Here is a 16,408-nt window from a genome sequence, read left to right on the forward strand (position 1 = left end):
GTCATCAATTATAACAGTTCTTAGTTTAAGGAAGTCCATTGTCTGAGGATTGGCACTCCTCCTGGTGTGACCTTCACGAGTACAGTCTGCCTGGGGTCAGGACGAGGTTATTGTTGCTCATCTTTTAGCGCAGGCGCACTTCACTCAGTGACTTCTGTATCTCGCCTGTCCGTCAAAATAGGGATGGCAGCCATTTTATGGCCACTCTAGAAAGGTTAACTTAAGCAAAGAGACACAAAACGTAATTAATACATGGAAATGACTATTAAAATGTTATTCCCTTACTAAACCCTTTATGTGTGTGTATTTATCTAGCAAAAGCAACACGCATTGCGGTTTATACTCACAATTTAAAGCATGATTCACAAATCAAATCACAAAAGCAACATATAACATGCAAATTCAAGATATCTCATATTAGTATGCGTACAAAATTAGTTTACATATCAATCAGGCCATGCAAATGCGATTCCCACGTGTATTTTCTAATTAGTAATGTTGATTATTCAAACACAGCAAACCATTAATACTATTAATATTAATCAGTTATTCGTTTTAATTTTAACACGATAAAATGGAGGAGATACACACATTTTAAGGAAAACCTCAGTCCAGCACTAGCACATAGTGGATACATGCTACGGATAAAATGCAGGGGTTTTTATTGTTCCAGCCAGGGACCTTAATGTATGCTGCAGCTTTGCACTGGCCATTCGCCAAAGTGCAAAGAAAGACTAAAGGCAGTTACTTGGGCAATATATAAAAAGAAACAAAAAAATCAAAAAACTTGTGTCTTTGGCTTTGGCGCGTTTAACACGGTTTGAGGTCAGGAATGCCTACTCGTGCACAACAGCACATGCGGTAGTATTAGCAGCTGCCCTTGGTAGACACTTATCTGAGGGCTCCTGTTTGGAAAAGCGTTGGATTTGATACAGTCCAGCTCTTTTATGCCCACTTTGGGAAAGTTACTGACAGTGCACGGGCACACTCTTCCAATTTCTAAATGAGTTTGCATACAATATTCAGGGATGGTGTCGTGTTTCCAACACTTTTACACAGCAGCAGCTCACTATTATTACTGAAATAATAGGTGACTCTACCACTTAGCATATAGGAGGTTCTGTTTTATCAGAGAAACCTTTCAGTGATGTTGTAAGTGTAGAACACATGGCCCAAGCAGCGCATGGTGAAGCTGAGCGGGGTCGGTAATCGGAGCGCTGTGGGTCAGTAGTGCGATCATTGATGTTAGTTTTGCTCCCACGGGTTGAGAGGATTAAAAAGAAACTAGTTCTTGGTTGGCACCAATTTGATAAGGGACTGTGTTATTTGCAAGCACATGGAGTTGGCTAACCAGTGGGTTGCTAACATACAATCAAGGGACCATTCACAAATTTGGGCAATTCCAAAGGCGGTCTAAGCAGCCTTATGCATCATAGGTTTAAAGCATTCAAGAAGGATATTAAGGGATCATTTTGAACATGCTCTGGTACCCTAAAGGTGTCGATTGTCTCATGACTTCAGCTTTGCGAGTTTAAACTCCTGAGGAGTTGCCTCGGTTCACTGGTCTCAGTTAATTAGCTTTCATGGCTGCAGTTCCAGAGTTTTCATTTCTGTTAGGTTCAGGGATAACTCGCCACCAGCCAAGGTCACATGACCGCAGATAATGCGTAGGCAGGTAAAGAAAGCACCTTATTTGATGTTCCCTCTTATAGCAAGAGCATTTGCAGCGCGGGGAGCTGTTACAGTGTTATGCCTCTTTTAAGTCACCTGGCATTCTGTTAATGATTATCGAGTTTCAGATAGAAGGGACAGGTTGTCTAATATTGGTTACGTCTCTACAATGCCCCAGATAAACTGCTTACATGGTTTCGTCTGGCCATGGCTGGGTTTCACACACACTTTACCTGTTTGGCAGGGGGGTATGGTTGATTTCCGCTGATGGGTGGTGTTGCTTAGTGTAATCGTCCCACTTGCGCTTGAGCTTGCTATTCATTGAAGGCGCTGTTCAGGGGTGGATCCTTCAGCGGTGCCTTGGTGAGTGACTTGCGCAGGTGGTTGGGTTTGTGATGCCTTTCCTTTGGAGTCGGGATGTTCGGTGTAAACCTCGGTGTCCTGTTTGGCGCCTTGGTGGCGTGCGCCGTGGAAATGTCTGTTTCGTATTATTGCATTGAGCGCAGATTTCGCTGCTTGGCCAACAAGGTCCTTTGGCCACCTAGAGATATGCATGTGGCGCTTATTAATGTCTTATTGATGTATGTGCTACTGTTGACAAAGGGTAAAATGGTTGTCGGTGTTGGCCGGGGCTCGGCAAGTATGATTTCATCTATCTCACCTAACACTTGTGTATCGGCCTAGAACCCAAGTATACTTCTCAGGGCTCTGCTCACACCAATGTGGGCCAAGATCACACAAAGCACATGGGGAGAGTGCGGTGTCAGCCGTATATCGGAATCAGGAGAAATATGCCAGGGGTAGCGTATATGACATCACAGACTTGATCAGTGATATTATCATGGTTCATCCTTTGTCCCAATATAGACAAAAGTTATGGACAGGCTCTGTTTTGGCAAAGAATAGTTATGTTGTCTCCGCATGTGCCTCTCTCGCAGTACAACAAGGTCAATGTTGTCTCCAACGCGGGGATTGGGCGCCACTATTCCGTTTCCAAAGGGTTTCCGCTTTCGGCACCTAGATTATGTGCAGGTGACCTGTCTGGCTGTTGCGGAAGTTGATTAGTGTAATGGTCCCATTTGCGGTTCAGCTTGCTATTCATTGAAGGGAGACATTTAATGAATGTTCAACACGTTAAGGTGACAGTCCCACCAGTTCAGAATGGAAGCATTCTCAATATGCTACGCAGGGAAGCCAGAATTTTGGCTCCAGTTATCTTATACAACAAACAAGCATTGTTAAAGCCAAGGGTACTGGCGTGTAGTAAGGTACTGTGGTTTGTAGTATATATCCGGAGGCAATGTCAGAAGCCGCAAAATAACAGTCTGCCTTTGCCACCGGTTAACAGCCTAATGGTGGGAAAGTATAATTTTACACGTACTCAATTAATTTCAACGCAAAGAGAGGCACTGAGAAATACTGGGACTGCATTGCGCAATTGGCTACGAGGGCCTTCATGGGGAACACCTGCGGGCACCATATAGAATCAAGTACCATGTACACTGGGTGGGCATTCCCCTGCAGCCAAGGGCCGGTATCGGGTAGCTTCAGTAAGACATATTCACTTGCGCTTTAACCAGGGTAGCAGGCGGGTCGTGGTAGTTGTCAGCTAACAAGTGTGCTGTGGCGCGGAAAAGTTTGGTAAACACTGCATTAGTGCCAAATGGCGACTGGGTATTTTCGACCTTTTGGAGTCCCAAATTTCAGGAAAGGGCAGGTATTTGCACACAACTTTTCCCCCTGGTTCTGCAGACTTGTCTGCCCCCCCTGGGTTATCCTTCTGCGGGCTAGAACCAGACAATAGAAGGGGCATCTTTTGGGATTGGGGTCCCTAACACATTGATAGTCAAGCGCTGGGGTAGATGTACCATGTAAGGCATGGTCACCACTGGGGTTGTCCCCAAGTTCTGGGGTCAAAGTGGGTTGGAGCATTAAGTCTTCAGTCCTGTGGTAGCATCCAGCAACCCTTCAATCCAAATAAGGGCAGTTAGGATAGATAAGTATCAGCGAGTGGGTAACATACAGTGGCTAGTCAGCGTCATCGTGCCCCGGGGGCATGTCTGCTTTACAAATAAAGCTGCAACCAGAAGGGTGCCAAGTGGCATAACCAGTAAAGATGTTTAAGAGGCGTGTCTCTGGCGTTACAGCTGGGTGGAGCCAGTCCCACTTAGAGGTACGCCCGGGGGATAATTGTGTGCTCGTTTAGATCCCCATGACCTAGGCGGTGTGTGGCATCTCCCACATCAAAGGTTAGGCACTAGATTACAGACAGTGCGTCCTGTATCGAATCAGCAGATTCTCTAAGCGGGTATGCCTAGGTGGCTTCCCAGAGGGAGCAGAGCGGTCGAAATTCCTATAAAGAATATGGGATGCAGGGCTAGTGCTGGGGTGCAGCCGTGCTCAATGTTCATAGGCCGTTATGGACATCCATGCGCACATTGATTTAGCAAGGAAAGGGACGGCGCCAAGGTTAAGTATAATCCTTCCCGCCCTAATAGCCTAATTGGCTAGCGGGGGTAGTAACGGTCTCCTAACAAGTGAGCTGTCCCAGAGATCGGAGACACATGTGTCCAGTCACACACGGTGCCAGAAGGGCGGCATCCAGTGTGATCAGCAAATAGGTGGGGCATCGTGAGCCAGGGTGTCCGAAACTTTCCCGCCCTGAGTGGGACGGGGCTGAGTCTTGTGACGCAGTGGAACTTTGCGGCGTGAGGTGGATAGTGCTTGGCACAACTTCACAGGCATAAAGGGCATTTTTAGGTCTCGCCTGACCCAGCGCATGCGCTGGTCTGGCGAGACTTATTGAGAGGGCTCCAAAAAGTGCTACCAGGCCAGCCTAGAGCTACAATGCAAGTGCGCGGGCGCGCGCACCGCGCTTTACCGCTCACTTTCACTTTCGCGGCCGCACGGCCACTTTGATGTTTGCACGTGATCGCGAGGGCCGCTTGACATAGCCAATAGGTCTCGCTTTTGGGACCTTATAAGTATTTAGTTATGCAACTGTTGCATGGCTAAACACTTATAAGGTCCCAAAGGCGAGACCTATTGGCTATGCTAATGCTTGTTGTTTCTTCAGACCTAGCTGATCCATGCTAACGTCTAGGGCTATTGGGATATAGATGGGGCATCAATAACCAGTAGGGATGTTCCCTTTCATCTAGATTTGCAGGAGACTCTAGCCAGATAGTTAGCGGACAAGAGTATAGCTATTTTGGTGGGGGGCTCTGGTGGCGACGGTGGTCGCCTCCAGAGCTGTGGCGGAGTTACAGGGCGATCTGGAAGCAATTGGGTACCGAAGGGTACCTCTGCGCGGCACCATAGGGGGTGTCAGAGCCAGAGCCCAGGAGCCTCATGGGAGGTGCCTGGAAAACCGTGTCAGCGCCCCGTTAGTCCTTCGGGCGGTTGTGGGCCTGAACAACCGGGGGCTTGCCTTGCTACGCTCCGCCCTGAAAAGGGCGTTAGTAATAAGGGACCGTGATCCAGAAAGAGGATCACCGAAGGGGCAGCACGGATGGGGTTTGCCCCAGTGCTCCTTGGCTCATCAGGCGGGCAGGCGACCCAGATGGTTGCCTGCCCTTCGATCGCCCGTAAAATAACCCACCATATTACATAACGGTGTATGTAATAAACCTGCAGCAGTTTCTTACCCAAACAAAATTGATGTGGTGTGTTTTATTTATGCATAGAACATGCATGCTACTGTGGGGGGGTGGGGAGTGTTGGCTGCTGCTGGCGCTATGCAGCTGCCCTGGCACCCACAGAGTGCCCTAGAAGGGCGGGCCTCTAGTGCCAGCAAGGCACAAGCCCACCCCCCTTTCTCTGATTATGGGACCCCTCGTGGAGGAGTCCCCCTACTCGGGCAGCCAGGGGCTGCGGCGCGAAGGGCGCGTCATTTCCAGGGCACAAGGAATGGGGGGTATATAGGCCTCCCCCACCCTCTGTCCTTCCTCTTTTGCGCCTCGGACATGCCGTCTCCCACCCTACCGCTTACCCGGCGTGGAAGCAGCGGGGGAGGCATAGAATGTTGTAATGTTGTTCTTTTTCATTGCAGGCGGAGTTACAGGGCGATCTGGAAGCAAATGGGTACCGAAGGGTACCTCTGCGTGGCACCATAGGGGGTGCCAGAGCCCAGGAGCCTCATGGGAGGTTCCTGGAAAACCGTGTTGGCGCCCCGGTAGTCCTTCAGGCGGTTGTGGGCCTGAACAACCGGGGCTTGCCTTGCTACGCTCCGCCCTGAAAGGGGCGTGAGTAATAAGGGACCGTGATCCAGGAAGAGGATCACCGAAGGGGCAGCACAGATGGGGTTCGCCCCAGTGCTGCTTGGCTCATCAGGCGGGCAGGCGGCCCAGATGGTTGCCTGCCCTTGGATCGCCCGTAAGGAAACCCACCATATTACATAACGGTGTATGTAATAAATCTGCAGCAGTTTCTTACCCAAACAAAATTGGTGTGGTGTGTTTTATTTATGTGTAGAACATGCATGCTACTGTGGGGGGGTGGGGAGTGTTGCCTCCTGCTGGCGCTATTACTTTTATGTCTGACCTGTCCCAATTTTGTGTAGCCATGTAAATGTGTGCAGGCACACACACGTGGTAAGTGTGTGTATGTATGTATGTATATATATAGATAGGTAGATAGATAGATAGATACACACCACACATTTACAAGCTACGTATAGATAACATTAGCCATGCAATGACCTCTACTCTGAGCCCCCCTGCCCTCCACCCCCACTCTGTCTCTCTATCTCCCCATCTGCTGCAGCATGCATGCAGCCACTGACTGAAAGAAACAATTTGCTTGAGGAGAGCACCACTTTCAGTTCTCTTTTTAGGATAACCTGACCTTTGTCCCAAAAACCGGGACATAAGTTTAAAATTAAAGAAATGGTCTGGACACCGGGACAGTCCTTTGAAATCCGGGAGGTCTGGTGGTTCCCTAAAATGAACGCACTGGCATGTTAGAACGTGGGCCCCCACACAACTCATGTCAAAATGATTATTTGAGAGGGATCCAGACCTTCTATTTAGCCAAAAAGATGAGCAAATACTTCGTTACATGCCTTGGATATGACTTGTGAAGTAAACAGAAGTGTAACTAAATGGGAGTCCAAAACAAAACCAAGTGGTAAAAGCTTTGGAATTCAGCCACCAAAATACATTGACACAACTACAATTGCTGCATCATTTTACCCACCAGTAAATGCTAACACCAGGCATTGGGCCGTTGAACCTGTCACTGTTTGCAAGGGAAGAAGCCATGTTTTCATTGAAAGAGTTCTTGCAGATGCAATGGAAGACAGGTGACAAAAAAGACAATTTAGGTAGCCTAAACAAAGTGTAAGAAATATTTACAAAATCATAAATATTCTGAAAACTATAATTATGGTACATATCTATGTTTTGGAATTGTGAAAACATTGAAACAAAGTAAGCGTTTGTTACTGCCTGTCCCATACCTGCTTCTATGCATTAGTGAATTTTGATAAAACCTCTAATTGTAGAAAAGCTAGACCGACTGGTTTGTCATTGCTTCTTTTCCCATGTCAGAAATCAGAGAAGTGCTTTGTGGAATGTTGGGAAATAGCTAGGATGCTCATATGTTGCTTTGTCTCTGGCACCCCAAGTTTAAAGTCCAGAACACAATTTTAAGAAACAGCTGTGATGTGGAATTAGAGGTCAATTAATTAAATTGATATAAACCAATTAGACACTAGCTGCCAGATTGCATTTGTTTTGTAAAACACCAACTCAGATTACATATAGTTGTCAGTAGCCACCATGTAATGAGGTAAAAAGAACAAATAATGGACGGAATGCTGAACAAATCAAACATTCACCCCCAGTGACAGATCTGGGTTTAATCCCTCGGTTTTTTGCTCACTTCATCACCCCAGTGTGGACCCAGCCATATGCAAATCAGTCCTGACCCTGCTCTCCATGTGAACAGTCCAGACCGAACTGCCAGATCCTTCTGAATGTATTAAAGTCAGATCTGCCACTGGGCATGAATGTTTGATTTGTTCAGCATTCCGTCCATCATTTGATCTTTTTGCTTTTTTCGCCCTAAGTGGGAAGGGAATGCCCTGACGTGAGTCCTGTGCAAAAAAACGATGGCTTTAGGCCCATCCTGTCAGTCCTGGAATCTCAATTATCCGCAATTAAAACATGGCGTCATTCGTTTCCCCTGAATATGCATGTACTTTCAAGGTGACATAGCTCAATGGTGACATGCTTGAATTAGGGTAGAAGTGCACGATGTCCCAAGTAAAAATCATCACCTTCTTGCCAACCATCCTTCAGCGTCTTTAGAGGGGTGCATTTACTTCACTCCAGTTTAGCGGCCCTGAGGTAGTTTATGGAGTCATTCTGGGACTTAAAGGGGCCAGTGAATGATGTCACAGGACATCCCAAAACCCCACTTGACAGTATCAAACAGAGCAACGTTCTATAATGCTTACAATTGGTGATTATGAGAAATGCAGGACTGGGAGAAGAAAACAGGTTTTTTTTCTCTACACTGGATGCAGCTTCAAGAGCTGCAGTGGCAAATATTCAGAGCTGACTATGTATGATGTTAAAACAGACAACCTCATGCAGGTGGGGAAAAACAGCTTGTCTGGGGTAGTGCACCTGCCTACTATGAACCAGCTGCAGTTGTTTCCCTGGCTTACAAGTAGAAGGAAAAAGATGGATGATCTCCCAATGCTTATAGTCGGCTGCAACATCTCGGTCCATTCTGATTCTTTGGGACACTGCGTTTTCCCAAATTCGCAATTCAAGTCCAGTTAAAACATTCAGACATCTGCAAGATCATTCTGGGGGCGAAATATTTGCTCTGGAATTTGATTGGTCCTTTTTAGATTCTGATTTATCATTCTTGTTTCTGATTGGTCATTTGGGAGTCTGATTCATTGTTTAGTCTTATTTATCAGTTAAGGTCTGATTAGTTGTTCAGCAGTCTAATTTATTATTTAAGGGCATCACTGATTGATTAGGGTTAGGGTGAGCCTTGAAGTTGTTGCTGGTCATTCAAACGTCAGCTTGATCATTTGGGAGACTGATTATTCATGAGTGAATGGTCACTCAGGAATCTAGTTGATTATTTCAGATTATCACTAATTACACCTGCAACATCGTGGTCATTTATTTGGTCATTTGGCATTAAAATTGGCTGTCATGGAGTCTAATTTGTCAGTCAGTTGATTGGTCGTACTGAAGTCTGACAGATAAGTTAAGTCTAGTTGGTCATTTGGCAGTCTGGTTGGTCATAGGATTCCCAGGCCAGATCTTCTCTCAGTTCTCTCACGAGCTTCACAACAGGTACCCTATCATTAAGTGTGCAAGACTTCTGGAAAATATTGACACACAAAAACCTTTCTTGGTCCGCCTTGTATGCCCTGAAATAAAAACTAACATTGGATAAGTGGTGTGACACAAAATGATGGGCGTGATGCAAAAATGTGATGAAGGGCTCCTGTGATTCCAGCATCTCACATATATGTGAGCATTAAGTTTAACTTCTAGATGGATTGAGGTATGGTTGCTCTGCCAAGGGCATTCATTAAGCCCTTGAATGAACAGTTTTGGTTTGAATACAGAGGAGTCTCTGCTGCCTTCCGGCTAGGTTCACGCTATACAGCTACCACACACATACATAAGCTGAACTCAGAGTACGCTGCCACATTTAAGGACATGTAGGAAACCAAGTACCGGCACATGTAGACTCCAGATAGCTCGCAACAGCCTTCAAACTAGTAGCATCCTTGACAGAGGTTATTAAATCAACTGTTTCCTAAATACATACTTATTAAACTGATCAAAAAACTTAGAAAGGTCTAGGACTTGCCAAGAGTGTGACTTGGGATAAGTGGATGCCCAAAGCGACATTCCCAAATACTGCCCTTCATGGAAGGTCATAGTAAAAAGAAAGATGAAAAAAACAAAGTTTTGAATTAAATCGAGCCATTAATGTGCTTCAATATTTAGGAAATGACAACATTGCAATTTGTTTTGTGATTAAGAGACCGGAAACAGAACAAAAAATAACATGACTAAGAAACTGCCAGAAAGGTGCTGCAATTAACTATTTTCTGTTCTTTCATTTTATACACTGCATTTTATTTGATTATTGTTATGCCATCAGCGTATTTTGTATTATATTGTGATGGACGCACAGAGGAGTAGCCAGAAAAAAAGTAATACCCACCACTTGGACCTACATCCAGAAAGTCCGAGAACGAGCGAGTCCATTTTCTCTAAGTCTATTTTTCATCCTTTCATCCAACCTCTAACTTTCCTCTGTTCTATCACATCTTCCACCTCTCCCTTGTTCTAATCTGGCCTCTCTCTCTCCTCCAATTGCCCTCTTGTTTGTACTCCTTTTGCCTTTCTCTTCATCTGTCCTCACCTCTCTCGTCTCCTTACTTCTTTTTACCCTTTTCCTACTTCCCCTCCCTCCTTGTCTCCCTGGATCCTTGTCTTTTCCTTCTCCTCCAATTACACATCTGATTTTTGATATTATCACCGCATATTTCATCCCTCTCTTTTTTCATTTTTCTCTTCCTCACTATCGCCCTTCTAACTCTCCTGCCCATTTGCAGTTTACCTCCCTCTCATCTCTCCTACTGTCCCAGTCCTTCCCTCTCTCTGCTTTCCGCCTTACCTTTTTTCCTCCCTTTCTCTCTCTCCTCCCCCTTTCTTGCTTCCTTTCTCGCTCCTGGACAGTTGCTGCAACAAGAACAAACTGGTTTTAATTAGCATTAGTTTGGACAAAGAAAAACAATAATTTGTGTCACTATTACCCAGATGTGTGCCAATAATATTACACAAATTAAACTAAAATTAAAACGTTTAACAACATAAAACTATAAGTCAAAAACGATATGTTTGGTATTTTTCATTCCCAAATGTCAAGTTTAATATAATGTGACGTGGTTTGAAAATTAGTTTTTACAATTAAAAATGGTGTTCCAACACTCTGCAAGGAGCGAAATACATTCTGGTTTATTAAAAAAAACTATTGATTTGGTTCCTGCAGTCTTAAATGTCGGTTATGGAATTTAATTTTTGGTTCTTATTAGGTTTTATTTTTGAATTACGGCAGTGATCCTTTTATTGTGAATAGAGATGTTGTGAGTTTACAGGAAACACAGGCGAAACACTCCAGCTGAAGGATCTCATAAAAGGACAGTATGGAGGGAAAGACAGCTGTATGCTTCCTCTCCCGTTAGACTCGGCTTCCGTCCGGAGGTGTTGGGACGGGGAGCAACCAAGCTGGGGCTGTCTGTCACACTGGCAAACTCCACTTGGTTACTTTTCTTGATGCCTTGGGACCTCATAGAAGCCTTTACCCCGGCTCAAGCTAGTGGAGCAGCGGGTTGACGACCCCACTGCGGACCCATATTTCACTACACCTTCAATGGACCAAGTTCACATATCTAGGGAGGCTTAAGAATGAGTCTGTATCCTCTCCTGGAGGGATCATGGTTGCCAGGGGTCTTGGTCATGGTGTGGTTTGATGGTAACAGTGACTGGTAGAGAGTTGACTGCGAGTTGTCTCTAGCCTGGTTATTCTGATCTGTGGGTGTGCTTTGGGTGATGTTGGGTGATGTTTAGTTCTCCCTTCTGCACAGCTCTTCATGTACTAAAATGGATTCTTTTTCAGTTCTTGCAGATGCTAATTTTCCAGCTGTCTCCGTCAGTCGCTGCGGCCCAGTCCTCATACGAGCCGATGGTACGTTTTGGCCTTAATTTTTTTCCTTTGCTTGACCAAAAATTGTATTATCTTCAGCAGAGTGCTTTAATTAACAACTTCTTAATAGAACTTTCAGAAGATGAACTTAGCACAATCATGCATGACTAATATTGAATATTTAATCTTTTTGAGTTTCATTTGCGAGCTTTGAAGTCTAAAATCTGGCCCACAATCCAGAATATCTTACAAATTCTCCTCATGGAAGATCAATTATTTTCCAAAAGCTTTTCGGCCGGATCGCTTATTTTCAGATCCCGTTGTTGCTCGACACCTATGGAAATACTTCATTTTTATTATCTTATTTGGGCATGTTCGTGGCTTTCAGGTAATTGTTCAACCCTTCCCAGCTCTGAATACACTGTAAGCTTCATTCATCAGGGACATCTGCTTAGGAGATGGTCTAAGTTCGGTCCTTTACCTTACCATCGTTGAATGGGGGTGGGGTGGGGAGGGGATCCAGTGCCTGGTGATGAGTGGGGTCTATCTATCTCTGGAAATGATTGTTTGGAAAAAAACTGCAGTCAGTTTCTTGAAGGCAGGTAAGCAAGTTGAAGCTGTCAGTTATGGGTCCAGTATCTTCTGGAGGACAGTCCCTTGCACGACAATAGATTTTCTACATTTAATCTCCTGTTTAAGTTTGTTCTCTTGCGAAGAACATTGTTCATATATCTTCAACGCGTCCTTCCTGCGAAAGTAGTTATAGGGTCCTAAGTAGAATTTTTAAAAAAAATTATTCGGCTATTAGGAATATATGTTTTAAGATTGAATAATTTTGCTGTGCATTATATTATGTTTTTGTTTTTGAAGGCTTGGCCATCCCTCAGCTATTGGAAGCCATTTTGAAGCTCCTCCCGCTGGATACCTACGTTAAGTGTCCGGTAAATCTTTGATGAAGGATATTCATGTTTGTCAGAAGTGTGTTATTTAGTGATTCTTGACTGGTGTGCCACGATCCTTGTCCAGTGAAAAGCAGACTTGATTTGCTCAATTCACGCACCCAGGTTCTTGCCTACAGTATTCCAGTGCACATGGATTTTAATGAAGAGTGTTATGTCCAGGATTAGTGACAAATCGCCTTACCCCAAATATTTTGGAAACTGAGTTGAAATACAACTTTATCTTGTCATGCCTAGAAATTCAGTAAAGCTCGTCTAACTTTTGAATGATGTTTTCAAATAAAAAATACATTGATTGATTGATTGGGGAGAGGATGTGGTCTGACGGCTAGATTGCTGACTTTGGTGCTGGGAAGCCAAGGTTCGAGCCTCGGGGTCGCGTCCACATCCCATGATTCTGGGCAAATCACTTAATCTCCCCATGCCTACCAAAAAAAATGTAATCAGAACTTCACCATAAAGTCAGACCTTAGCAGATTTTAGCGACTCAGAGATAAGTTAAATTAATTATTGCACTCAAGGCTAGCTCCTTTGGTAGGCAGTAGGCGCTTTCTTAATAAAAGCAGCGCCTACTTTTGGCATAGGCGAGCTGCACCCAGGCACAGAGCACCAATCTTTAGAGGGGGCCCACTGACCTGTCTGCGTGAAGGTTCGTTATGCAGCAGTCTCCCTCTGATTGGGCTCCGGTGATTTTTCTGAAGCTGCTTTTAATCTTTTTTCATTTTAATATGCTGCAGGCACCGTGTTTAGCATCTATTTTTCCGGCAGTTACCTCCCATCTCACCTCTACTCAGGGCTTTAAGTGGGATGAAAAACTGGGGGGGTCTCTCAAAGGGGAGTGGCCAATGTAATTAAGGGCATGGCTTAAAAACGCATAGGCTAAAAAATCTGTGCTTAGCATAGTGTGCCGCCCGACTTGTATTTTGCGGTTTCTGTCATTGCATCCAGATATATGATTTAACAAGTAACATCATACCTGCAACAAGTCAGGACTATTGGCTTTGTCAATGGTTGATAGTTGCATAAGATAAATAAACAGCAACTATGACTTGTATATAATATTGAAAAAGCTTCCACTTAAAGCCCTGGTGACACAACAACGATGTCGCTGCTCCTGAGTTTAAAAAAAAGAAGGGAAATCCAGAGAGAAAATGACTCTCTTTAAAGGATTTCCCTTCCCCTACAACGCTCATCTGGCATGAGGTCATGCCATAACTTCTCCACTAGTGAGAAGTGAGCAGTGTGAGCAGCGCACATCCACGTGCCTGCAGTCACTGCAGTCCGTAAAAAACGAGCCGCCAGGGCACAAAACAGAGCCCGATAGAGACCCGTTTCAAAACCCCCTTTAAAAAACTGCCGGTGCTCAGCACCGGTGAGACCCGGCCCACTTAAAGCCCTGCCCCTACCATCCTACATCATGCTTACACCCTGTCACCCCGTCACCCTCCCCCCCCCCCCCCCCACCAAATTGTCACCAGTATGAAGAAGGTAAGATGTGGTAACTAAGGTCAGTTGGAGGTGGCGGACATAAGTTTGTGTTTGGAGGTAGTCCCTGCGTGAAATGGCAACGGGCCTGTGAATAGAAACGGGATCACCTATTGCTTCTTGCTTTAATGACTAGCAGCAGCCTGGGCGCCAAATGTGTTTCCACCCTGGGCGCTATCTGAGGAAAGGCTGGCTCTGCATACAAGCGCATTAATTTATCTTGTATAGGTACTCATAACATTGAAACCTGTCAACGTTCAAGAATGAATATATTGGATAAATACATGTGGAAATATGCCAGTTGAAGCTTCATTTTGTCAAAAAACCCAAAGTAATATGCTCAAACAAATATAAAATTAGCAACAAATAATATGGATAAAAATGGACAGCAGTGTTGAAAAAAACCACACATAAATCCAGGAGCCCTAAAATAAATGAGGCAGCAATGCAGAAAGGCGGCCTCTCCTGACAGCTTTAGCGGGGACCTTTAGCCACCCATAGCTGCTGGAGTTTCAAAATTGTTAATCACTGTTGCAAGGAATCAAAGACTTGGGGCCATATCTCAAAAGCATTCAAGTCTTGGTGCTAAAGAGAGCAGTGTTTGGTGACAAAACGTACTGCTGTCGTATCGTATGTATGTATGTATGCATGTATGTATGGGTGTGTATGTATGTGTGTGTGTGTGTGTATATATGTATGTGTATATATATATACGTATACACACACACATGCACACTTTTAGCTCTACCCTGGGAGAGGTGTGGCGCAGCAGGAAGAGTGGCTGACTCTGAAGTGTGGGGCTCACGGCTTGAACACCGGCGGCAGCTCAGCATAGGGTGACCAACTGGCATTGGTGCAAATTCAGGACGGTGAGTGTAAAATTTCAGGACAAAGGGTCTAAATTCAGGACACAAATTCAGGACAGGAGGTTAAAATTCAGGACAAAACTTCAGGACAATAGATAAGTTTTACAGACACATCAGAGGAGGTTGCGCAATAGTATATAAGTAAGCCCAGCCATATCCAAACATATTCAACCATTTGCAAACCTATCCATCATGTATCCTTCCATCTATCATTTCACTCATCCATTCCTTCATCCATCCTTTCACTCATCCATCCATTATCCATCCTTCCACTCTTTCACCCTATACATCTGTACACTCATCCATCCACTCTTCTACCCATCCATCCATTCACTCATGCGTCCAGCCATTTACCCTTTTACCCATCCAGCCATCCTTTCACTTACTCATCCATCCACCTTGTCACTCATCCTTCCACCCATCCACCCTTTCAGTCATCCATCCATCCTCCCTTTCTCTCTTCATCGACCCTTTCACTTAGCCATCCTTCCTTCCATCCATCCACCCATCCATCTACTCATCCACTCATGAATCCATCCATTGACCCTATCACTCATCCATCCTCTCTCTCATCCATTTATCCTTTCACTCCTTCACTCATCTATTCATCCTTTTGTCCACCTACCCGCACTTTCACTCACTCATCCATCCTTACATCCACCATTTCACTCCTCCGTCCATCCATTCACCCTTGCACTTATCAATTCATCAATCCATCCATCATTTCACTCATCCATCCACCCACTCTCACTCATCATCCACCTTTTCACTCATCCATCCTTTCACTCATCCATCCACCCTTTTACCCATCCAGCTACCCTTCGACCCATACACCCAGCTGTTTACCTTTTCTCTCATCCATCCTTCCACTCACTCATCAACCCATCCATCCCCTCTAATTATCCATCTATTCAATCTTTAATTCATCCATTCACCCTTTCACTAATTCATCCAGCCATCCACCCATCCCTTCACTTACTCACTCGCTCACCTTTTCATATTAATTTTGAGTTGAGAAGAGGCCCATCAAGAACTTCACCCTCGCTGGAGGAGCCATTCCAGGACCTGGACAGAAACTACCCAGGGCAGAGACAGGATCTACCACAGGGGGGGACAGGAGCCATCACAGGCGGAGGGGCGGGGGGGGGGGGGGGACAGGAGCCACCACATGGGGGGACAGGAGCCATCACTGGGGAGGGGGCAGGAGCCATCACAGGAGGGGAATCAGGATCCAGCAGGGTGGGCACAGGGGTGGGCATGCAGTATTCTAGTATCATCTTGGTTGCAGGAGGGGGTGGGGTAGGGCTCCTCACCCCCTCCTGCACAAGACAACGAGACGACAGGCTCTCTTTCTAAAATGTTAGTTTTGCCATCCCCACTGTGATGTACAGTACTTAAAGGAGATATTCCAAGAGAACTGATTTAACTGATTGTCCTCCATACTTTGTTAATCAGTGTGGGTGTGATTGTGCCATTTCTTTATTTTATTACATTATAGACTGCATGTTTGAAGAACCGAGGTTTGCTTACAATTTAGTAACCACAATTAAGCTCTGTGAAGAGAACCAGGTGCTGCCTCGGTGTAATCAGGGCCGGTTCTATGATTTATGGGGCCCTGGGCAGAAAGGGAATGTGTGAGGCCCCTCTAAATTGCAGAGACATGACGCATTCACGGCTGTTTGCATCTGAATAGATGCCCCTGCGCCTGAAGCTTCAGCCCCACCCTCTCAGCTA

At 45.2% G+C, this 16,408-nt stretch overlaps 1 protein-coding gene across 1 annotated transcript in view; it reads left to right on the forward strand.

The window, feature by feature from the left end:
- The window catches only part of FUOM (fucose mutarotase), a 54,150-nt gene that overhangs the window by 27,158 nt on the left and 10,584 nt on the right, over positions 1 to 16,408 (forward strand). Inside the window, exons 2-3 of the mRNA XM_085607913.1 lie at positions 11,338 to 11,406; positions 12,235 to 12,305. Of these exons, the coding sequence (XP_085464039.1) occupies positions 11,338 to 11,406; positions 12,235 to 12,305 (140 nt within the window). The remainder of the gene's footprint in view (positions 1 to 11,337; positions 11,407 to 12,234; positions 12,306 to 16,408) is intronic.

This window comes from Triturus cristatus, chromosome 1_2, assembly GCF_964204655.1.
Source record: "Triturus cristatus chromosome 1_2, aTriCri1.1, whole genome shotgun sequence".
Classification (NCBI taxonomy): domain Eukaryota; kingdom Metazoa; phylum Chordata; class Amphibia; order Caudata; family Salamandridae; genus Triturus; species Triturus cristatus.